We start from the raw sequence: 23,651 nt of genomic DNA on the forward strand, positions 1-23,651 counted from the left end.
TTTTCAAGTAAATGTTGCCGCAACAGTGTGTATGGAATGTGCAACATTGTGTATGGAACGAGACTCATTGTTGCTAAAGCGAAACTGCGGCGAACTGCGGCGAACTCAAATTCGATTTAAAAAACGACCAATTCTTTGTTCCGTTGAATAATACTATCTATATAGAACATTTAGCCATGTCCACTCAATTTTGTACGATTGATGAATCAATTCTATACATGATTGTGATAAGAGAACGGTTTACACTTGACGGTATCAATCAATGTGTTCTGCTTTACAAAATAAATACTTTTATTGGGTACATTTAAACAAGATTTGCTTAATTCTAGAGCCCCTGAGCGATAGTTTGGATGCACTTACCTGAAATTCACTTAATATTTTTAAAAATATTGCAACCAGCTGATGTTGTTATTGTAGCCCTCGTTAGTGATGCACATTTCTGGTTTGTTTTGGACAAATCGCACTGGTGCGCAGCCCTGCCAGCGCCAGCTGTTGGAAAGTTGTTAGCAAGTGGGGGCTCTGAGTGTTTTGGATTTTTGTGGTCTCTCTCAGTATTATTGTGGGGCTGCCTGCCTCTCACGTAACTACGCCAAGTGTTTGCTTATAATTAGTGCAAGTGGATTGGAGCAAATACGTGAGTTTTTGTTCATACACATGTCTGTGGGTGCTCTACTCCAATAAATAGTTGCATGCAAAGAAATTCGGTCGAAACTGCAAGCTGTTATTAATGAAAATTGGTGGTTGGCTCTGCTGCCACTATCAAATGAAAGCGATAAGAATTGTGCAATTAATGAAAGTGTGCCACTGCAGTGTCATGTACCGTGCAGTGGTCCCAAGCCACTCGTTTTTACAAATACACACATACTATGTATATATTTTTTATGCTGCCTTTATGCTTGCAGTCCCCCCCTCTCGAGTGCAAGTGACCGCCACCGCCGTTCAAAGAGCAACGTACGGTACTTTAAAACTCTCCACCAACAAAGGAAAGGAGCCACCCGCCCCCCACTGGTGGGTCATCGTTTTGTGACTTTCGCCCGAAGGCCCTGAACGACACAGGAATCAAATGAAACAAAGCAGTCTCCAGTCCCCCGCCCACACGTATACAGGGCAGGCGCGCCAGTAAAGAAAGAGCTTCTTTGTTGTCTTGTTTTTATGTTGGTTGGTTGTTCCATTTCATTTGCAACGGAAGAGAAGCCATCACGCATAGCCGCCAGAGGTGAGTAATGCGTTCCATTAGCAATTACCTGGGCCAGCGAAAACAGAGCAAATAGTACTCTGCAGAACATCATCAGCGATAAGAATCTATTTCTGAGTACAGAATTCTTTTATCAGACTCCGCGCGTAAGACCCATAAGTACTCGCGGTACGCGGTACGGAATCCCAATGCAAACAAGTGTCGACCAACGTGTCTCTCCATTTAATTGAATTCCGGAATTTCAAAGCCCCAAAAAGGTACTATTCGCGGTAAATGACCTTGAAAACATGTGTCGCCTTGTGAAATCCAAATGTGTCCAACGAATTTTCCATGAAAAGCGAAATGTTTGTTTAAAAACGCGTCCATTTCAGGCGCTCAACTGGTTTTCCATTTGGGCAGTGGCCGGCGCAAAAAAAAAAACCAACAAATAATGAATAGCAACAAGTTGCGCGTACGAATTTAATTCACTTTTAATGCGTCATTATACAATTTTGCGACACGCCAAATGGCGGCGCTGCTGTTTTACCGATGATCATTCCCGATCTCGGTCTTCGGCTCTGTCTTCGTCTCGTCGTCGTCTCAAAGTTCACGATCATTATCAAAGAACAGCGACATCTCGCATCATTGACATGCAACAGCGATAAAAGAGATGCCAAAAGCAACAAGAAGAACGAATGAATTGCCCAGCCTTAGGGGAACCGAAGTGCTAGATACCCTGCAGTTGAGTCAGAGCAACCTTTGTATCTGTTCCCAGTGTAACTAGAGACCAGATTTGATCCTGGCGGAATCTCTGTGGGACTACATAGCAGATGGACATGTGCTATATCCAATTGAATATTCCTAAATTAATTATTTCTTTGATCTAAACAAAAAACGGCAAAACCAAAAACTCTTAACAGCGAAACTCGAGTCGTGCATCATGCACACGACATGTATGTTGTTTTTTCAATTCTTGGAACTTCTCTTCTGCTGCCTTCGCTTGGGCATTTTTGCCAAATCCTAAGACTCTCTGAAAGGGCATAAAAAAGCAAACGGAAACTAAATAAAGCGTACACTTTTAAAAATCAGGTTATTAATTCCGGAAAAACATATTTAATATGAAAGAAATAAAAAAACAGATTTATTATTTGTTGATTTTCACTCGGCCACTGCCCAAATGATAATTAAAATTCAAATGACTGAAAGCTCTGATTTATTTGATTACAAAACCTCTGAGAACTTAAGAATCCAGATGGATACTGGAATAACAAAATATAATTGAATAAAACAGACATTGCCTGGCAGACCACCTTAACATGAGATCACTCGCTGTTGTCTGTTCAAACAACTATAATGCAATGATATACCCACGAACATAGAATACTTTAATGTGTAAGTATCAATCATTGTACCCTGTATATGCCGTACAAAAGACAATAAATACTGAGAACAAAAAGTACCGGTGAGGTGACTTCTAACACCCGCTATACGAATACATAGGTACATATGTATGTACATATGCATATACCTATGTCGTACGAGTACTGGTAGTCGTTGTGTCTCTGTGTTTCGTGGTTTGGTTCCATTTTAGAAACGATGACGCATTGACGGAAATGTATTTACAAATGAACTGTTTTTTTTCGCAGACGCGAGACTCATTACACAGACAAACAACCGAGAAAAGGGCCCATAGATGATAAGATTTCAATCACTAGAACTCTTTTCATTTCCATTTTCTCGCCCACAGATCTCTTACAGCAACAGGCAGCAGCACACGCAGCGGCACAGGCAACATGACAGAGAGCGAGGAACTGATGAACAAGTATGGCGAGCCCTTGCGCTATGATCGGAATTTCAAGGGACCACGTCAGCGGGATCGCAGCTGCACGGATGTGCCCTGCCTGCTGCTGTTTGTACTCTTCCTGGCTGGTTGGGGCTTCATTGCCCACTATGCGATCACCCATGGCGATCTCAACAAGCTGATGGTGCCGACGGACTCGTTCAATCAGAAGTGCGGCATCGATTCGCCTGTTTTGCACAAGAAGAATTTGTTCTTCTTCAATCTGGAGCAGTGCATTGACCCGCTCGTGCCGATTACTGGCTGCCCCACACCACAAGTAAGTAGTGATTCATACGATCCATGAGAGTAGAGATGCCTGAAATTTAAACCTTGATCCCTTGCAGGTATGCGTGGAGAGCTGTCCCACACAAACGTTCATCTGGGACACCATGCACGACAGCCTGAGCTATGAGGAGCTGAGGAGTCGCCTCATCTGTTTGACGGATGAGCACAAGGCGAAAATTCGCAGCAAGGGCGATATGCAGCGAGCCATCGATCAGAATCTCTGCGCTCGGTGGTACATCAAGAGTGCGCCCTTCCTCAATCGCTGCTTATTCGAGTTCTCGCCACAGATGTGCGAGTTTATTCCCTCGTTTCTGCTGAAGGGCGGTCGGTCGCGTCGCCAGCTAATGCTGCCTGGCAATGCCACGTCGGAGCCGGAACTGCAGGCCCAAGCCATGGCTCTGAGCATGTCTCAGGCTTTGGTGCTGCCGCAATCGAACGGCAGGCTGGAGCCGGTGGAAGAAGAGCCAGCGGTGCAGTGCCGACGAAGGCTGAACGATGCCGTGATCAAGGAGAAGATGAAACAAACGGACACGCGGCTGGCCAAAATGGTCGGTAACCTGGTGGCGCATTTCTACAACGGCACCCACGATGCCCAGCGACTGGGTGAGGAGATTGTCGAGGATCTTGTCAATTCCTGGTCCATTATCCTGGTGGCCTGCTTCTGTACTCTGATCGCCTCGCTGGTGTTTATTGCCCTGATGCGTTGGCTCTCGGCGCCCATACTGTGGTTCTCCATCTTTGGCGTCCTCACCGGCCTTCTGGTTGCCATCTATTACACCGTCCGGCAGTACATCTTCTGGGAGAAGACGCCCACCGTCCCGATACATGGTCTCAATCTGCAGTCGACGGTGAAGAATGTTCTGCAGAACCAAAAGACCTGGCTCTATCTGTCCATCTTCGTGGGCGTGTGCTTTGTGGTGATCCTGCTGTTGGTGATTGTCCTGCGGAAGCGCATCCGCATTGCCATCGCCCTGACCAAGGAGGGCAGCAAGGCCGTCAGCAGTGTCTTCAGCACCGTCTTCTTTCCCATCTTCTCGTGGGTGCTCTTCATAGCCGCGATCGCCTTTGCCATCGGCGTGGGCCTCTATTTGGGCTCCATAGGACAACTGTCGTTTCGCATGGTGCAGCGCCTGAACGAAGCCGGCGAAGTGACCAAGGAGCGTTGTGTGTGCGAGGGTCCAGCCATCAACTATACGGTGGGCAGTGCCTGCGATCCGCAGTTGTTTGAAAAGCACTGCTACAATCCGGAGGCCTCGACGACCGGCTTCTTCCAGCAATCGCAGCGAGTGGCCTGCTCCCAGACGACATGCAGCTTCCTGGACATCGACAATCCGCCGCTGATCAAATGGGCCATTTTCTACAACATTTTCGGCTTCCTCTGGGTGAGCTTCTTCATTTCTGCCTTCAGCGACATGGTGCTGGCGGCCACATTTGCCAGCTGGTATTGGACGTTCAAGAAGCGCGATGTGCCCTACTTTACGCTGGCACGAGCCTTCGGCCAGACGGCGTTCTACCATTTGGGGACGCTGGCCTTTGGATCGCTCATCCTGGCCGTGGTGCGTCTCATCCGCCTGGTGCTGGAGTACATCAATGAGAAGCTGAAGAAGTACGACAATGCGGTGACCAGGGCGATACTCTGCTGCATGCGCTGCTTCTTCTGGCTGCTGGAGACATTCCTGAAGTTCCTCAATCGTAATGCGTACATCATGTGCGCCATCCATGGCAAGAGCTTTTGCACCAGCGCCAAGGATGCCTTCAATCTGATAATGCGCAACTTTTTGCGGGTCATAACCTTGGATCAGGTCACCGACTTTCTGTTCTTTATATCCAAGCTGCTGCTCACGGCCGGTGCGGGCGTGGCCACCTATTATTTTCTGGCCAACAATCCGGCCATTGTGCAGCTCCATCATAGGGCTGTGCCCACCACAGTCGTCGTGATAGCAGCCTTTCTCATAACCAGCGTGTTCTTTGGCGTCTACTCGACGGCCGTGGACACGTTGTTCTTGTGCTTCCTCGAGGATTGCGAGCGAAACGATGGCACGCCGGAAAAGCCCTTCTTTATGTCCAAGCAGCTAATGAAGATTCTAGGAAAGAAGAACAAGCTGCCGCCACGTCAGCGTCGCAGCAAATAGAGGAAAATCGAAATGACAGTGCAAACTAAAAGATAATGGAAACTCATCTATATACATATATTTATAAATATTATTACATATATCCCATAACTTATCTATTGGGTTGTGAGCCCCATTGCTCAAAGCCTCAGAGGATGACGAGAAGTAGAGCTGCAATAAGATTTACATGAAATGTATGACAAATGCAACTTTTTTTTACAGAACTTGCCAGTACTTTTAATCTCTCCAATCTCTAATCTCCCCTTTATAGTTACACTACTTAAACACTATGTAAATTTGAGTTGAAAAACGAAGACGGAGGAAGGAAACGTCTGTCTGGACATCATGTGATAAGCGCATACGACACTAAAGACCAAAAGCAATATAAAACCTTTAGAAAAAAAACATTTACACCCAGTGGTCGGCAGCAATACCATAACATTTTTGCCGTTTAGCAGCACCTCTGTATACCATCCCCGCAAGATAGGGCCGTGCCGACCCACTGACAAAAACAAGCACACATATCTCTCGAGAACCATTTGATTTTTTGCATCCAAATTGGACATCATATATCGAATTTAATAAAATTGAATTCCCATGCAATTTTGTTTACTTTTTTGGTTTCGCTTTGTACCCTCATTCCATTCCATTTCCATGAAAATGCTCAGTGTTTCATTCATTGGAAAGTCTGATTTTTGTATGGCAGAGCGAAAGTGCGACAAGAGATAAATGCTAGAACATAAGTTTTATAAATTTCGAATACATCAAATAATAAACATTAAATACTGCCACAAACACACAAAGCCGGCGGGTATCTATGATTGCCCCCAGTCCGTCGCTACATGGAAACATCCTTCAGCACGCTATCGCTGGTGTCGAGCAGGTCATCCCCAACGTGAAGCTGAAGAGCAAAGTTCTTCGATTCATCATTCAAGGCGTTCATTTCATTCTCCTTATTGTCGAAGGGGTCCTCGAACTGCTGCAAGACAGAAACCCCCATGAAAACTGAACTAAAATCTCACTGAAGACCACCACTGCACTCACATCCATTGTCCGGTCGTTGAGCAGAACGCGTGGAATTATTTGTTGTTGCATCGGTTCGTGGAGTGGCGTTTCGGGCACTAACGGATCCAGCCGGCCCGATGGCGATGTACTCAGATTCTGGACATTGCGCGAGAGATCCAGCAACTTCCTGACAGCCGCACTCTTGGCCACCAGCGAGCTGTTGGCATTGGAAGACCGGGGGGGAATGCGCTCAATGCGTGTGCAATCATTGCAGCTCGACGGAGTCAATGGCTCGCTGACGGTAGGGGAAGATTCTGCAGGGGATGCTACCTCAGTGGGCACGGGCACAACAATTCCACCTGGGGCATCGTCAAAGCCGAACGAGGCCTGCATCTGCTTCCATTTGCTGCCCAGCGATGACAGATTGTGCTGCTGCTGCTGCTGCTGCTGATGCGTGACCGACACTGAGGGTCTGGCCGTGGACTTGCCTATGGTGCGCAACAGCTGCATGGGATTGGCCACCCTGGATCGGTTCAGGGTGCAACTGAGATCACTGGACTGGTCAAGAGCTTCCATTTCGCGCGCTGATCGTGGCGGTGCAGGGGCTAAAGAGGTTAAAGTTAAAGCATTATTATGATTACAATGGACAAAATGGGAATGTAAATTGTATACCCAGTAAACTGTTGCTGAACGTGTCCAGTTGTTTGGCCTTAAAGTCATCCTGCAGGGGCAGCCGGACGTGCGCCGTGCGCATATTACCGCTGGCCAAATCGAATCGAATGGGCGGCGTGGACACCAGCTTCATGGCGATGCCATGGACGCGCATATCCAGGCGCGGAGTGCCAGCCACTGACTGTTGAAGCTGCGTCTGCGCCTGATGAAGGCTGCTGCTGCTGCCGGTCTTTTCCTCTCTGAGCCGAGCATTCAATTTCCGTTGAACTCTGGTCACCTGACTCTCCATCTCCGCCAGTTCAAGGCGCAGCGATTGCAGTTCTTTGGTCACGAACTCGGTGGATTCGTTGTAGTGGTCGTTGGCATCCAGTTGCTCCGCAATCGTATCACTTACTCTGTTGAAGGCGCCCACCAGGGCATCTACTTTGGAGGCGCACATCGGCTCAGCATCGCTGTCGAGGAGCTGGCGCATGTCGGTTAATGTCTGGTCCATGGCTGCTTTGTTTTGATTGTGCTCTGCCTGCTTGGCCTGGAAGCGTTCGATCTTCTCTTTGAGGTCCCTGAGCGGTGACTCTAGTTTGGCATTGGTGGCAGCCGGCGCAGATATCTGCTGTTGCACAGCCAGTCGATTGCTTGCCACAAACTCTTCCAGGAAGACATTGTCGTACAGATGTTTCTCGGGTATCTCCGTGATGACGGAAATCTCCGAAATGATTTGTCTGATTTTAAGGGTACTCTCTCGCAGAAGAGCCGCATTCCGTTCCAATTCCTCCACATACGCCGATGCATACTCCTTCAGGAGGGAATTCTGCCTGCCCATCACCTTGACATTCAAGTCCCGCAGATGGGATGGACTCGTGTCCACGAGTAAGATCTTTTCACGTTGCTTGATCAGTTCCTGGATCACAAAGCCGACAAGGTCCAGCATAAAGTTAATGAACTTATGGCCACCGGGCATGACCACCAAATACGACTTGATGTTCGCCCACTGCAGCTGATGCTTCTCGTTCAAGTGCTTCAGGTAATCCACAGTGCAGGAGCGGAAATTGGCCTCCGCCTTTTTGTCAATAATTGGCCAGAAAAAGCGCCGCTTGAACTCCGCCGGATCCAGCAAACGGAACAGATAGTACATCACCTGAAAGAACGCCGCCTGATTCGGCTTGAGGAACATGTCCCAGGAGAGCAGCTTTCGCATCTCGTCGCCCATTGGATAGAGTAGAGCCAGGCCCTGGAGCTTCTTGTGCAGCTTCTCGCTTTGCTCCTTCTCCTCGGCCTTCCAGGGTGCAATTACCGTGCGGTCCATGCTCGTTTCTCATTCAGGCTAAATTGGTTTAATTTGATTATTTTCCAATATGGCCCCAATGTTTGGTTGCTTTTTTTGTGCCCCGCCGCTTTGGTTTGAAGTTTCGCGTTCTGTCATATGTTCGAGTATGTGTGCACGATCATATCGATATTGCAGTATCGATAGTGGCAGGAGGGTCCAAATTTAAATTGTAAATGTTCTTTCAGTGATTGGGATGCAGATATGTTTAAACCTCTACTCTGCCAATTATTGACAAAATCATCAACGGCACTTAAAAACACCCATCATTGAGCGCGTTCACCAGCACAACTTGCTAAGCGCTCAATGATGAATTGCAAACGATAGTGCCGATTGTTAGTGTTTTTCAAAATATCATATGATGGCAAAGATCCCATTGCTACCATCAATAGTATCGGTAGAGTCATCGATACAGCATCACATCACTAACTCGTCGAATCGCTTGCTGGAATTTTGTGCAGAAAATATTTATTTATTTATATTATAAACTAATAGGTAATTTGAATATTCAATACAACAGTAATATTCCTGGATGAATTGCGAGTGAAAAGCTCGCTGGATAGTGAAAAACTAAGTGAATTTGTGACTCATAAAGGGGCGGAACTAAATGTCATCCGGGTCGAGTGCGAGTGCGGGGTACAACGTAGCACTTTCTTTTTGTCTGCAGCAGCGAAAAATCAATATGTGTATGGGGTATAGAAACCGAATCGGCTGTCGCACATACAGATATAGTATAGAGGCAGTGGACTGATTATGCAGATGTCTGGACGGGGACAAGTACCACTCACTCTCACGATAATCACATCAGTATTACGAGCGGGGCAACAAAAATATAAAGACCAGTGTTCTTGTAATTTAAGATAGCCGCACAGCAATGAGTCCCAGTCAAACTTTAAACTGCTCGTCTTCTGATGATGATTCATTTAATATACGCATTTTTATTTATATGTAATTTGCAGAAAATCGGTAATCAGGCGTTGCTTTTAAGGCTGCAAATATGGGTTCGTTGTTCCGTAGCGAGGAGATGGCTTTGTGCCAGCTCTTCCTACAAAGTGAGGCTGCCTACGCCTGCGTGTCGGAGTTGGGCGAGCTAGGCTTGGTGCAGTTCCGTGATGTGAGTACCTCCAATATGTCCGAAGAATCTTGGATTTACCTATTTTGCTATCTATTTCTCAGCTCAATCCCGATGTGAACGCCTTCCAGCGCAAGTTCGTCAATGAGGTACGCCGCTGCGATGAGATGGAGCGCAAGCTGCGCTACTTGGAAAAGGAGATCAAGAAGGATGGCATTCCCATGCTCGACACGGGCGAGAGTCCCGAGGCACCACAGCCCCGTGAAATGATCGACTTGGAGGTGAGTTCTAGAGTCTAATGAAAGAGCATGTATGGATTTCTATGGCTTCTTCACGTCTGTTTTTTACAGGCCACCTTTGAGAAATTGGAGAACGAGCTGAGGGAAGTCAACCAGAATGCCGAGGCATTGAAACGTAACTTTCTGGAGCTGACCGAACTGAAGCATATTCTGCGCAAGACGCAGGTCTTCTTCGACGAGGTAAGCATGCGGTTTCGCAGCAGCTTTAGTACGTGGCGGAGGTTGGCACTAAACCCAAAAATTAAACCAGTCCCAGTCGTCGGACAATTCCTAATTTCCAATTAACATACTATGTCTCAAAAGAAAAGAAAAAAACAACAACAAAAACTAACTAACTTTTCTAAGCAATAACCCGAGAACCTGCACCGACAACACAAGTGTGGCAAGCAGCCTCTGGTTTTTGGTTTCATAAGCAATCTCTATACTATTCCCCGCCCCAATTCCACGGTTGAGTCCAGAAACACAAGACAACACACAACAAACACAACTCTTGGCACATCCCTCAGATGTGAAGTTCTTTTTTTTTGGCACAATTCTGCCTTCAAACGAGATATGTGCTTTCCCCTTCGTTTGATTTTTGTACAAAATACTTACTGTAATTGTTTTTTGTATTCTCGTGTGTTAGTTAGATATCAGTTAATGTTTATTTGTTTCGATTCGATCCCTCAAATGCTTTTTTCCTCCAACTATGCCGAATCTGTACATATATATATATGTATATATATATTATTTATCTGTTTGCCAGGACCGACCCCCCTCTCCTTATTGTTTAGTATTAATTTAATGATCTTTTTTTGCTTTTTTTGGTTATTTTATGATTCGTTTTTTCGTTTTGTTTTTCCATATCAATCAATATATCCAATCAATCCAACCACACCTTGACCAAAAAAAAAAAACACCCAAACCAACCCACACAAAAAAACAACAACACACACCACACACACACCCCGTACTGCCCGTCCTGCCCGTTCTGCCGCCGCCGCCCCGGTTGTGTTGTCAGTCGGTGCCCACGGTGTACCAGTCGAGTGCCCCCCATTCATCAAACAAATATCGGCGCCTTCTGCAGATGGCCGACAATCAGAACGAGGATGAGCAGGCGCAGCTGCTGGGCGAGGAGGCGGTGCGTGCCAGCCAGCCGGGCCAGAACTTGAAACTTGGGTAAATATTGCTGTAGTCGGAAAACCAACAACAACAGCAGCAGCAACAACAAGCAAAACCCCACACAACAAATATGGGAAAACTAAACTCAGTGCCAAAAAATCGCCAAAAAAAAAAGAAAGAAAAACCAAACTCGACTCTTGCTCGCTCTTGTTCTCGCACTCCTGCTCTTCTCCAATTCGGCTGTTCTATGATACTCTTGCAGAGGGTGTCACTTTCTATAAATCTATTCTGTCCTTCCGTTTGTCTGTTTCTATGCATAAAAAGTCTCCCAGTTGTATAAACAGTGCCATAGAAGCAACAATAACGAAAAGATTTCAATTACCGATCTGCAAGGGTATCTAAAGCGTCGGTGCCCGAAGCTAGTTGTGTGTTTTTCTGTTCCGCCTATTCCTTGTCCCCCCCCACCCACCAGGTGTTATCTCCATATGTACAGTTACAAAGTATTTTACATATATTTGTGTGTTTGTGTGTATGTATGTGTCAGTCCCATAAATAACTGTCTATCGGTATGCTGTCCACACGTTAGTTCCGGTATCGATAGGCTTTGGCTATCGAAGCTTACAAATCGAATTCAAACATAAAAATCGAATTCAAAAAAGCACATAATCTACATAACGTTTGCTGTGGTGTCGGTTTCCATTCTATCCATTTGGCTATGCTCAACTATACTATCCCCCTCTCCTGTCCAGAGTCCAAACCCAACCCCAACAAACAATCCACACACATATCCACACGATACGACTCGTATAAATTCTAATTTGGAGGCGGTTCTTGACTAACCAGCGAGCTACTAACTAGCCATAAGTTGTATCTACTTAGCTTATGTAAAATGCCTAGCCGAAAAGCAAAGATCGAAATCACATTTTGAAAACCTGAATTTCTAGCAAGAAGGCGGTGTGAACCAAACCACCGAGTCGATGACGCGCGCCCTTATTACCGATGAGGCGCGCACCGCTGGTGCTTCCATGGGCCCCGTTCAGCTCGGGTACGTATCCAGGATTTGGCAGGCACAACACACACATTCCACCGAATCGGCCTAAGAAATATGTTCTTTCGCATAGCCTACTACAACTTTTTATATACTATACATATAACCATATAACTTTGTACGATCTCAACAAATGCCACACAAAATTATTGCTTACTGCCGCCGCCAATGCCAAAAAAACAAAGCCGCCACTGCCGCGCTTCAACAGAAACAGAACCAAACCGAACTGAACCGAATCCACAATCCATTCCCTCAGAACATCCAAATAACAGCTCCAATCGCATGGAAGGAGTCTGGTTTCAAGCAATAATTTTCTGTGCAAATCCTACCCCCAAAAACAAAGAATAGCAACAACTAAATCAAACGTCCTTCTCTTCTTATGCTTCCTCTCTTCCCCCACACAATAAACTTTTCCAAATGTCCAAACAACAAACAAAAAAACAAAACCGATCTTTGGTTTCAAATATTTAGTTACATGGAAAAATCGAATGAACGTGAGGATTATCTTCCATGGTTGGTACCCGTGCCCCTACCAAAGCTCTTCATCTCTTAACTGCCGATATAGTCTAGGAATCCAATCAATCAATCAATCAATAATACTGCTCATTCTCAATCGATCAAAAAAAGCGCTCGCTCATCCACTTGTATTTGTATTCGTACCGATCGATTCTGTCGCTGTATATAGAGACCATGCCATTAGCTTCGCTCGCCCGCACTCGCACCCCACACCTCACCCGATCCCAATCCCCCCCCAATACAACACGCTAACGTCTTACAACCCGTCCAATTCCCAAGAAGATCCTTGGTCGCTTCTCGATCTCTTCATTTCATGCTCCTTGCTCGTGCTGCGCGCGTGTTCCATTGGTCAATTTTGTGCTTGAGAGTTTAGTTTTCCTTTTTTTTGTCGTAAATAACCGGAATGTCTCTCTCTGTTGAATGTCCTACCCCCTCCGTTTGGAAAATCCGTATCTAATCTGTATCTTCCTTAGTTTTGTGGCTGGTGTTATACTGCGCGAACGATTGCCGGCCTTTGAGCGGATGCTGTGGCGCGCCTGTCGAGGCAATGTGTTCCTGCGCCAGGCCATGATTGAGACACCGCTGGAGGATCCCACAAATGTAGGTCGATCGATTAAGAGAATCAAACCGTACTCAAGTCCTCCTATTCAAAACCATTTGCAGGGCGACCAGGTGCACAAGTCGGTGTTCATCATCTTCTTCCAGGGCGATCAGTTGAAGACGCGCGTCAAGAAGATATGCGAGGGCTTCCGTGCCACGTTGTATCCCTGTCCAGAGGCCCCGGCCGATCGTCGTGAAATGGCCATGGGTGTGATGACGCGCATCGAGGACCTCAACACGGTGCTGGGCCAGACGCAAGATCATCGCCATCGCGTGCTGGTTGCGGCCGCCAAGAACCTCAAGAATTGGTTCGTGAAGGTGCGCAAGATCAAGGCCATCTACCACACGCTGAATCTCTTCAATCTGGATGTGACACAGAAGTGTCTGATTGCCGAGTGCTGGGTGCCCTTGCTGGACATCGAGACCATTCAGCTGGCCCTGCGACGTGGTACAGAGCGATCGGGCTCGTCGGTGCCGCCGATTCTCAATCGAATGCAGACATTCGAGAATCCGCCCACCTATAATCGAACAAATAAGTTCACCAAGGCCTTCCAGGCCCTAATCGATGCGTACGGAGTGGCCAGCTACAGGGAGATGAATCCGGCCCCATACACCATCATCACATTCCCGTTCCTATTCGCGGTGATGTTCGGGGATCTGGGCCATGGCGCCATTATGGCGTTGTTCGGCCTGTGGATGATACGCAAGGAGAAGGGCCTCGCGGCCCAGAAGACGGACAACGAGATCTGGAACATATTCTTTGGCGGTCGCTACATCATATTTCTGATGGGGGTATTCTCCATGTACACGGGCATGATCTACAACGATATATTCTCCAAGTCGCTGAACATCTTTGGCTCCCACTGGCAGATGTCGTACAACAAGTCAACGGTGATGGAGAACAAGTATCTGCAGCTGAGTCCCAAGGAGGACTACGAGGGCTCGCCGTATCCGTTTGGCATGGATCCGATTTGGCAGGTGGCGGGATCCAATAAGATCATCTTCCACAATGCCTACAAGATGAAGATTTCGATTATATTCGGCGTGATACACATGGTCTTTGGCGTTGTCATGAGCTGGCACAATCACACCTATTTCCGCAACAGGATCTCCCTGATCTACGAGTTCATTCCCCAGTTGATGTTCCTTCTGCTGCTGTTCTTCTACATGGTTCTGCTGATGTTCATCAAATGGATTAAGTTTGCGGCCACCAACGAGAGTAGGTTCCATCGAAAAAGATTACTTTTTCTTCAATTAAACAACGTTTCCTCCTACAGAACCCTACTCTGAGGCCTGTGCCCCCTCGATTCTGATCACATTCATCGACATGGTGCTATTCAACACACCGAAGGCTGCGCCCGCGGAATGCGGGGTGTACATGTTCTGGGGCCAGCACTTTGTCCAAGTGCTGTTCGTTCTGCTGGCTCTCGGCTGTATTCCCATCATGCTGTTTGCCAAACCCATGCTAATCATGCAGGCCCGCAAATTGGCCAATGTAAGTAGTGACTCACACGCATTCAACCGCATCTAGACATCATCACAACATCACTCCACATGGCACTCCAGACTCCAGACTTATACTAACCGCTTCTCGTTTATTTGTGCTTTGTCCTCCCATTGAACACACTCCCACTCCCACTAAACCAAACCAAACCACACGTAAATACCAATTCAAATACTAAAGGAAGAGGTTAGTCGTGTCGTAGTACTACTCCCTTGTGTGTTTTGCTGTGTGATCCCCCTTCATCCACTGACTCTAATCTCATAATTTTTCTTGCACTTTCTGCACAGGTTCAGCCCATTGCTGGGGCCTCATCTGATGCGGAGACTGGTGGCGTGTCCAATGGCGGACCACATGGCGGCGGCGGACCCCACGAAGAAGAGGAGGAGATGTCGGAGATATTCATACACCAGAGCATACACACCATTGAATATGTCCTGGGTTCGGTCTCTCACACTGCCTCCTATCTGCGTTTGTGGGCACTCTCCCTAGCCCATGCACGTAAGTTCTCCCAATAAGAGATCCCCCAATGGATGACAAATGTTTTGCATACCCCCATAGAGCTGGCAGAGGTCTTGTGGACCATGGTATTGTCCATTGGTCTGAAGCAGGAGGGCTGGTTCGGCGGCGTCATATTGACCTGTGTGTTTGGCTTCTGGGCCATACTCACTGTGGGCATTCTGGTGCTAATGGAGGGCTTGTCGGCGTTCTTGCACACACTGCGTCTGCACTGGTAGGTTTTGAGTGGCGTGCTTCCAATTCAAAAGAAAACTGCTTAACAAACCTCTTTCCTTAGGGTCGAGTTCCAGAGCAAATTCTACAAGGGTCAGGGCTATGCTTTCCAGCCGTTCTCATTTGATGCCATAATCGAAAACGGATCTGCTGCAGTAGAAGAGTAGAAGACCCCGGAACAAAAGCAGCAACAGCGATAACCAAAGCATGCTGAGAGTCTCATTGAGCTATAATTAGAAAAACTCTCCAAATAAGCTGATCTATTGAAATTGAATTTAACAAAAAAAAAACGTAAAATATGTACGCTTTAATGTTCAATAATCGTGAATTTATATCTATAGCCCCCAAGCACGTGTGTTAAATGCTAGTACATAATCGATTAATGTTCTATGTAGTCGTCATCTGCCGTGTTTATTATATCTACTTGTATACTCATAAATAAATAGCAAAACGCCCGCTTTAAGGGTCAGCACCAAAAGAAACACTATTTGTTGGCGGAATGTGACCATCGATTGGCCATCAGCTCGTCCAGGGCATTCACAAACTTCAGCATATTCTCGCTGGCCGACTCGTAGGCTCTGAGCGACGCAAAATCCAGAGTGGCCAGTTGGACGGCCAACTGGCTGGGTTTGCAATAGTGGAGGTACTGCTCGGAGGCCAGCTGCGTGGCCAATTCCTGCTGATGGTTGTCCATCAGCTCGTCGTTGACCACAATGAGTCCAGCCTTGCCGTTGGTCAATATATCCATGCAGGTGCCGGCACCGGCATGGCCAATGATCAAATCGGAGGCCTTAATATCCTCAATATTGGGTCGAAACGTGTACTGCTCCAATTGGATGCCGTATTGCTGGCTTATCCGTCGAGACACATCCGCTGGCACCGGCTCGGAATTGCCATGCTGCAGGATGAGTTTGCGGCACTCACGGGATTGCAGGGCTTCCAGAGCCGCCTCTGACGTTACGGCCTTAATGAGCGCATCAAATTTTGTGGTTCCAACAGTCACATAAACGGTTTTTAAATGCATTTAACAAGTTTTCTTTATTATTATTTTTACATTACAGCTGATCTAACGAAAACTTTAAAATATACCGTAATATACCGAAAGCTTGATGAGATATACCGATATCTTTTTCGATTTCAACGTCAAAACATACCGAAAACGGTCACCCTGCAGCACTTCTTTTTAGAGCTTTCCGATTCAACCGTTACTTTTATGTATATGTTCTGGTTCATGTATATGTTTAAATTATTGACTTTGTATTTATAAACATATTTACTCAATTCATATAATGTTCACATTCATTTTGCCACCCACGCACATACATTATTTCGCATGAGCTTCACGATCTACCTGATATGCTGTGGCTGGCGCTGATGGTGAAGCTGGCGACGGTCTGATGGGCTGCCTGGCATTCTGTTCTCAGCCGTTGAGCTTAACGGTTGTTGTGTTCTCTTGCTCGGTACATATAACGGTCGTGGTCCACGTCGTGGTCGCTGGTACAAATTGCAAGCTCAGCACGCCGGCGCACAAGTGCTGGGGAAGTGTGATTTGTTAAGATTTAATTCAATTATCAATCAACAACGTGCGCCTGAAAAAGTTTGGCCCACTACACTACGGCCATATACATAAATATTTATTCGAATATATGCACGTACATATATAAATTTTCTCTTGCCAGTGTAATTGTGTTTGTGGTTTTTATGTGTGGGTGACCACACTCAAATGCGATTTACTGCACTTTTGCGTGGGTGTCGTCGTTGTCTCCAACATAACAGTAAAGGTGTGAAAGAGTAAACAAGCGAAACCAGTGAAGGGATAAACGGTAAATTAAATTATTCTCACGTTGCTTACTTGCTCTTGCTCTTCGAATTGCTCTTCGACGCAGTGCGTTTGAATGTGTGTGTGTAGGTAAATGTTCTGTTTGTGTGGCCGTGTGTGGGAAAGTAATTGACTAATCAACACTTCATTTAATTTAATTTTTATTTCTGCACACTTTCAACTTTGTTTATTTTTTTTGCCGTTTTCAAGTTTTTGTTTGCTGGTGGATTTGCGCTTCACTTGGCGGCATCTGGAAACGATTAAAAGATATTTACAGTTTCCCAGACTACAGAGTACGCTAGATCGCATCTCTCTCGCTCTCTCTTCTATTATAATTATGCTCTCACGCAGGATCCATAAATTAAAAGCAAAAAACTTTCCTTGGCGGTCGGCATGTCTTTTTATGATCGCAAATATTCATTGAAAAAATAATAATATAATATTTTGCATATACAAATTTGTAGAAATCATATTGGTACACTCGAAATACAATTAGACTAGTAGTGCAAATTATCGAGGCGCCCAACCCGAGATCAGTTCTTCATTTGTGTCCGGCACACACACCCATGCATACCGCCCCCCACCCACACGAACGTCCGAAATCGCTCAGCGCCCAATAAATTCTGTCTTTATTGGTATTGGTGTCCGTTTGATGCTGCTGCTGCTGCTACTGGGAGAGGAGAGGAACAGCGATGAGCGATTAAATTTGTTTTAATGTCTTAATCGTGGGTGTGAGAGAGAGAGACGGAAGCAATATTTACATGTTCGTTTAGCCGGTGAAACAGACCACACTGTCCACCCTCCCCCCTTTTTCTGTCTCTCTGAAAAATCACATTCTCTCTTTCTGCCAGACGCAAAGGCGCTACGGCATCCATGTCCTTGTATTAATTAATTGACTACAAATATATGTATGGCCATATGGCTGCATCATCATCGCCTCGCCATCGGCTTGTACGCAGTTTATCAATGAAATATAGCCATAAATTGGATCCCCAGCGGGAGTCAGTCCACACCCGTTCATCTCCCATCCCATCCCCCCATGGGCGTCATATCGTTTGCAGCCTTATTTCCATGAAGGTCAGCCATCGTGTCAGCATCGGGTCAGGGGGATTGACTTCTGTAGTAGTTGTCGGCGTTTAATTGCTGTAATTTGCAAAAAAAAAACAAAAAACAGGAACAGCAGGAGAATGAGGGGGAGGCAGAGGAGCAAAAGTGGCTGATCAAATTAATGTCATAACTCAATTAGTCGGGGCGGACATATTTGCATGAATGCTCTTCTCTGCTCCGCTCTGCTCGTTCGTATAAGCTGATTTATGGCGCTGTTGTTGCGCTCCTCAATTTATTCTCAAACTTAAACTTTTGCCAATTGATAATGACGTCGGGAGTTCGGACATTCTGTTCTGTTCTGTTCTGGTCTGTTGTTGAGCCCCCGTAATCTCTCGCTGAATTGCAGATGAAAGGTCACGCCCCCCACCACCTAGGGTGATTGACATTTTGTTATTGAATGTACAATATAGTAAATATTTCGACCATAAGGCACTTAATCTTTAACAATGTTCTAATCGTTTAATGTCGTTTTCATACCTCTTAAAGTGTTCAAAATCCTCGAGATTATACAGACAGAAAGACAGGAAAGAAGGACATGGTTAGATTCAAGCTGATCAAGGATTTAAATATCTGAATCTATTAGAATTCAAGGAGAATTTGGTAGTAGTCCAACAATAAAAAAAGATCCGGCCTTCTCTTTTGAAGCATTCGCTTGTGCGTCTCGAGTCGAGTCTCAATTCAATTTTATTCAACATGTTTGTAGGTATTTTCCTGGAACTTTCTGTCTTCTTAAAGACACATTCTGTGTATTTCTATGTAGAAATAAAATATGGCCCCCTATAGCAGTATACGAATGCATAGAAAGGTCCCTTGGTCTGCCGAAATTTCGATAAGCGTAAGTGATTCCTCGTTTCAAATATGGAATTACCAACGCAGACCACTAAACCATAGTATTATTATGTTGCTTGGACCAGTTTCGAACAAGTTGCCAGCGGAATTTCTTAGTGGGGAAATATCAGACGATTAAATGACGTTGACGGGAAAACACTGTTTGGCGAATGGTTATGCGAATCTCGTAAGTAGAATATACGAGTATCTATGTAGATCTTTAGAGCGTTAGCTTTGTGGATCTAACGACAAAACAAAAAAACCCATTGCGTGACATAACTGCGGTGTGGGACTAGCAAAAGCGACAGTTGAATATATCTTTAGCTGTCTGCCTGAGGGATTGTCTCTACGAGCATTACATGAACAATGAATGATTTGTTGCTACCCGTTGTTAATCATACAGCGAGCGGGGATGAGCTAATGGCAGCGTTACGTTCTTGGCCACTCCCCTTCGCAGGTTTCGTTAACTAAACGATTACTTACCCCACAGACAGGCAGAACTGATGGCGGTGGTGCGGGCTACCCTTTTTTCCTGTGGCTTCGCTTCCTTTAGCCAGCCACAAAACGGGAAAGGGCTGCCCAGTTTGATCGGCAGTGACACATGACACAGAGCCACCAGAGAGAAACCACTTAAATGGAGAGAATAATACTCGTACTGTCGTGATTGCAGGCAACCTGCAGCTGGATATTACATTACCTGCTGCCACCACACCACACTACAACAGGCAGGAAGTGGAAGTGGAAGTGGTGTAGCCCAGATCCTGATTACTAATCGATAGCTTCTTCCTGTCTTGCAGAATCGTTTTGCACTCGAGATGGTCGTCAAGGAGATGCCCCTGCACGAGAATCTCAGCATGGAGAATCGTTCTGGCAGTGCATCCGCTCCAACCACCACAACGACCAGCTTCTCGCGGCAGGGCCGACACTACAGCCTGTCCCTGACCACAGCCGTGCTATTGTCCGCCTTCTTTCTGTGCACCCTGCTGGCCGTGGGCCTTATTGTTTACAACTTTGCCACATGCGACCAACTGACGAGCGGCGAGGACATTGTCTGCACCAGTGTCCATCTGAGGCACAAGCTGCGCCACGGCCACAGCGAGGGACCGCCCAAGTACGATCGGGATGTGCGCCTGCCCCGCTCCATACAGCCGCTCAAGTACAACATCACACTGGTGCCGCAGCTGAGCGGCAACTTTAGCTTCGCCGGCACCGTGCAGATCCGCATACGAGTGCTTGAGGATTGCTACAACATCACCATGCACGCAGAGGAGCTGAATATCTCGCGCAGCGATGCAGCCGTCTACCGGGTGCTGGCCAAAGGGGAGCTCGACAAGGACACTCTGCGGATACACAAACAGTACCTGGTGGGGGCCAAGCAGTTCTTTGTGATCGAGCTGTACGACAAGCTGCTGAAGGGAGCGGAATATGTGGTGCATCTGCGCTTCGATGGGATCATTCAGGACTACCTGCAGGGATTCTATCGCAGCTCCTACGAGGTGCTCAATGAGACGAGGTAGGGTCTAGGGTCCTGCAGGGAGGTTTCATCTGGTTTATATTCTGGTTCCGCTTTCAGGTGGGTCGCCTCCACACAGTTCCAGGCCACGGATGCCCGACGCGCCTTTCCCTGCTTCGATGAGCCGGCTCTGAAGGCAAACTTTACGCTGCACATTGCCCGGCCCCGTAACATGACCACTGTGTCCAATATGCCCATTGTGTCCACCAATAACCAGTAAGGATTTCAGGGATTACCATGCCAAAGAGCCCCACTAATGCTTCTTCTGTTGCATCCACAGCGAAACCATAGCCAACTATGTGTGGGATCATTTTGCCGAATCGCTGCCCATGTCCACGTATCTGGTGGCGTATGCCATATCCGACTTTACGCACATCTCCTCGGGCAACATCTCCGTGTGGGCACGGGCCGATGCCATTAAGTCAGCGGAATATGCCTTGAGCGTGGCTCCCCAGATACTAAATTTCCTGCAGGACTTCTTCAATGTCACGTTCCCATTGCCAAAGATCGACATGATCGCTCTGCCCGAGTTCCAGGCGGGGGCCATGGAGAACTGGGGATTGATTACCTTCCGCGAGACGACAATGCTGTACGATCCGGGTGTGGCAACGGCGAACAACAAGCAGCGTGTGGCCTCGGTGGTGGGTCACGAGTTGGCCCATCAGTGGTTCGGGAATCTGGTGACGCCTAGCTGGTGGTCGGACATCTGGTTGAACGAGGGTTTTGCCAGCTACATGGAGTACATTACGGCGGATGCCGTGGCACCGGAGTGGAAGCAGCTGGACCAGTTTGTTGTCAATGAACTGCAGACGGTGTTCCAGCTGGACGCACTTTCCTCATCGCACAAGATCTCCCATCAGGTGTTCAATCCGCAGGAGATATCCGAGATATTCGATCGCATATCCTATGCCAAGGGATCGGCCATAATACGAATGATGGCACACTTTCTGACCAATCCAGTGTTTCGCCGCGGACTCAGCAAGTATCTGCAGGAGATGTAAGTGCTACATTCTTTTGAAGAATTCCCCTCCTCAATTCAAACATCCATTTTGTTTGGCAGGGCCTACAACTCAGCCACGCAGGACGATCTCTGGCGTTTCCTGACGAACGAGGCGAAATCCTCTGGTCTGCTGGATCACAGCACCAGTGTCAAGGAAATCATGGACACGTGGACGCTGCAGACGGGCTATCCGGTGGTGAAGATCTCGCGACATCCCAACACGAATGCCATTCGGCTCGAGCAAGTGCGTTTCGTCTACACCAACACCACAAAGGAGGATGAGGGCCTGCTCTGGTGGATACCCATCACCTTTACCACCGACACGGAATTGAATTTTGCCAACACCCGCCCCACCACTTGGATGCCCCGCACGAAGCAGTACGAGCTGGAGAATCGGAATCTTTCCACCGCCAAGTGGTTCATCTTCAACATCCAGCAGACGGGCTACTATCGCGTCAACTACGATTTGGACAACTGGCGAGCCGTCACCGAGCATCTAATGGATCCCAAGCGCTTTGAGGAGATTGCACCGGCCAATCGGGCCCAACTAATCGACGATGTACTGAATCTGGCACGTGGCTCGTACCTGTCTTATGGCACGGCCATGAATCTCACCCGCTACTTGGGCCACGAGACAGGCCATGTGCCGTGGAAGGCGGCAATCACGAATTTCAATTTTATAGATTCCATGTTTGTCAATTCTGGCGATTATGATCTGCTTAAGGTATGGGATGGCACATCTCTAAGAGTTTTGTTCACTTATTAGGATTTCTTACCTTAGAACTACCTGTTGAAACAACTGCGAAAGGTCTATGATGAAGTGGGATTCAAGGATTCGCAGAGGGAAAGCGAGGATATACTGTTGCTGTTGAAACGTTCGGAAATTCTTAATATGGCCTGCCATTTGGGGCACCAGGAGTGCATCTCCGAGAGCAATAGGCATTTCCAAAACTGGGTGCAAACACCCAATCCCGATGCCAACAATCCGTAAGGAAATCCTCAAACTTTTATCAATCGAATGTGACCATAAAGAATGGATTTCTTTCTCCACAGAATTGGTCCCAATCTGCGGGGTGTTGTCTACTGTTCAGCCATACAATATGGCACCGAATACGAATGGGACTTTGCCTTCGAGCGGTATCTGAAAACCAGCATTCCGGCAGAGAAGGAGCTGCTGCTGAGTGCCCTTGGGTGCTCCAAGGAGCCCTGGCTGCTCTATCGCTATCTGCGTCGTGGCATTGCCGGCCAGCACATACGCAAACAGGATGTCTTTCGGGTCTTTGCTGCTGTTTCCAATACGGTGGTGGGCCAGCAGATAGCCTTTGATTTCCTACGCAATAACTGGCATGAGATCAATACCTAGTAAGGAACCACCACCAGCGTGATGATTTGACGATTTTAATAGGGGACTTGTCCTGATTTTTCTTTCCAGCATGGGATCGCAGATATCCAACATACACACATTGCTAAAGTTTGCCACGAAGCGCATGAATTCCAAGTTCCAGTTGGCCGAATTCGAGGAGTTTGTGAAGGATGCCCACTGGGACTACGACAGGCCCATCCAGCAGATCGTCGAACAGGTGGAGACCAGCGTGGACTGGATGAACCGCAACTACAAGTCGATTGTCGAGTGGCTGAAGCTCGAGGCCCAAGAAACGTAAGCACGATCGGGCGGCCTTAGCTGGATCAATGCTGCAGCAGTATTATTCTAATATTTTGCAACTGCAACTGCATTACGAGTACCATTTACCTTTAAGTTCGTGTCTTGGGCAACCAATGCATTTATATTTAGTATTTATATATACTCGTATATCGAGTGTTTTAATGTTTGAGTTTCGCCAAAGAAGGCCTTTGGCCTTTGGCAGACAGATAAAAAAGAAAAAAACGACGGCCACCGTCCGTCCAATGCTGAAGCTGAAGCGCTTGCCTCGTATCGTATCGATGTTTTCTTGTACTTTTTAATGTATGCTCGTACTTTGTTCATTATTATTATTATTTCATTACAATTATGAGAGCCTTGTAATTTATAATTTGTAATTCCTACCCATATATACCCGTACTTGTACTTAAATGTAAATCGAATTAAATGGAATGCAAATGGATTGTA

At 46.8% G+C, this 23,651-nt stretch overlaps 5 protein-coding genes across 15 annotated transcripts; 3 read left to right on the forward strand and 2 right to left on the reverse strand.

Moving 5' to 3' along the window:
- The first annotated feature begins 482 nt into the window (after positions 1-482).
- On the forward strand, positions 483-6,013 carry LOC108154729 (CTL-like protein 2). 3 transcript variants are annotated; one of them, XR_001774999.2, is made up of 5 exons: positions 483-634; positions 903-1,216; positions 2,922-3,291; positions 3,359-5,604; positions 5,682-6,013. XR_001774999.2 is itself a non-coding variant. In XM_017285095.2 (4 exons), exons 3-4 carry the CDS (start codon positions 2,968-2,970, stop codon positions 5,429-5,431), a joined length of 2,397 nt encoding a protein of 798 aa, XP_017140584.1. In that variant the 5' UTR covers positions 483-634; positions 903-1,216; positions 2,922-2,967; the 3' UTR covers positions 5,432-6,013. The 3 variants fall into 3 exon arrangements, 1 of the variants encoding a protein (XP_017140584.1); XM_017285095.2 differs by having other exon boundaries at positions 3,359-6,013; XR_004471870.1 differs by lacking the exons at positions 483-634; positions 903-1,216 and adding an exon at positions 2,485-2,566.
- Positions 6,014-6,136: 123 nt separating this feature from the next.
- LOC108154731 (augmin complex subunit dgt6) lies at positions 6,137-8,614 on the reverse strand. 2 transcript variants are annotated; one of them, XM_017285096.2, is made up of 3 exons: positions 7,088-8,614; positions 6,455-7,020; positions 6,137-6,389 (listed from the first exon to the last, which is right to left on the reverse strand). In XM_017285096.2, exons 1-3 carry the CDS (start codon positions 8,388-8,390, stop codon positions 6,249-6,251), a joined length of 2,010 nt encoding a protein of 669 aa, XP_017140585.1. In that variant the 5' UTR covers positions 8,391-8,614; the 3' UTR covers positions 6,137-6,248. The 2 variants fall into 2 exon arrangements, with proteins under 2 accessions (XP_017140585.1, XP_017140586.1); XM_017285097.2 differs by having other exon boundaries at positions 6,137-6,386; positions 7,088-8,611.
- A 192-nt stretch (positions 8,615-8,806) lies between these two features.
- Positions 8,807-15,755, forward strand: LOC108154728 (V-type proton ATPase 116 kDa subunit a). 8 transcript variants are annotated; one of them, XM_033388962.1, is made up of 13 exons: positions 8,807-8,903; positions 9,368-9,522; positions 9,585-9,761; positions 9,831-9,959; positions 11,825-11,925; positions 12,400-12,441; positions 12,918-13,044; positions 13,108-14,263; positions 14,322-14,539; positions 14,729-14,734; positions 14,836-15,046; positions 15,107-15,278; positions 15,342-15,755. In XM_033388962.1, exons 2-13 carry the CDS (start codon positions 9,406-9,408, stop codon positions 15,442-15,444), a joined length of 2,559 nt encoding a protein of 852 aa, XP_033244853.1. In that variant the 5' UTR covers positions 8,807-8,903; positions 9,368-9,405; the 3' UTR covers positions 15,445-15,755. The 8 variants fall into 8 exon arrangements, with proteins under 8 accessions (XP_033244853.1, XP_033244852.1, XP_033244855.1 ...); XM_033388961.1 differs by lacking the exons at positions 11,825-11,925; positions 12,400-12,441 and adding an exon at positions 10,780-10,937; XM_033388964.1 differs by lacking the exons at positions 11,825-11,925; positions 12,400-12,441 and adding an exon at positions 10,846-10,937.
- Positions 15,570-16,372, reverse strand: LOC108154737 (UDP-N-acetylglucosamine transferase subunit ALG13 homolog). The gene has a single exon (XM_017285105.2). It carries the CDS (start codon positions 16,299-16,301, stop codon positions 15,762-15,764), a length of 540 nt encoding a protein of 179 aa, XP_017140594.1. The 5' UTR covers positions 16,302-16,372; the 3' UTR covers positions 15,570-15,761.
- Positions 16,373-16,647: 275 nt separating this feature from the next.
- On the forward strand, positions 16,648-23,646 carry LOC108154727 (aminopeptidase N). The gene is made up of 8 exons (XM_017285090.2): positions 16,648-17,100; positions 19,829-20,544; positions 20,605-20,760; positions 20,825-21,541; positions 21,605-22,268; positions 22,326-22,531; positions 22,598-22,906; positions 22,977-23,646. The coding sequence occupies exons 2-8, from the start codon at positions 19,847-19,849 to the stop codon at positions 23,203-23,205; spliced, it is 2,979 nt and encodes a 992-aa protein (XP_017140579.1). The 5' UTR covers positions 16,648-17,100; positions 19,829-19,846; the 3' UTR covers positions 23,206-23,646.
- Positions 23,647-23,651: the final 5 nt, after the last annotated feature.

Source organism: Drosophila miranda, chromosome 2, assembly GCF_003369915.1.
Source record: "Drosophila miranda strain MSH22 chromosome 2, D.miranda_PacBio2.1, whole genome shotgun sequence".
Lineage (NCBI taxonomy): Eukaryota > Metazoa > Arthropoda > Insecta > Diptera > Drosophilidae > Drosophila > Drosophila miranda.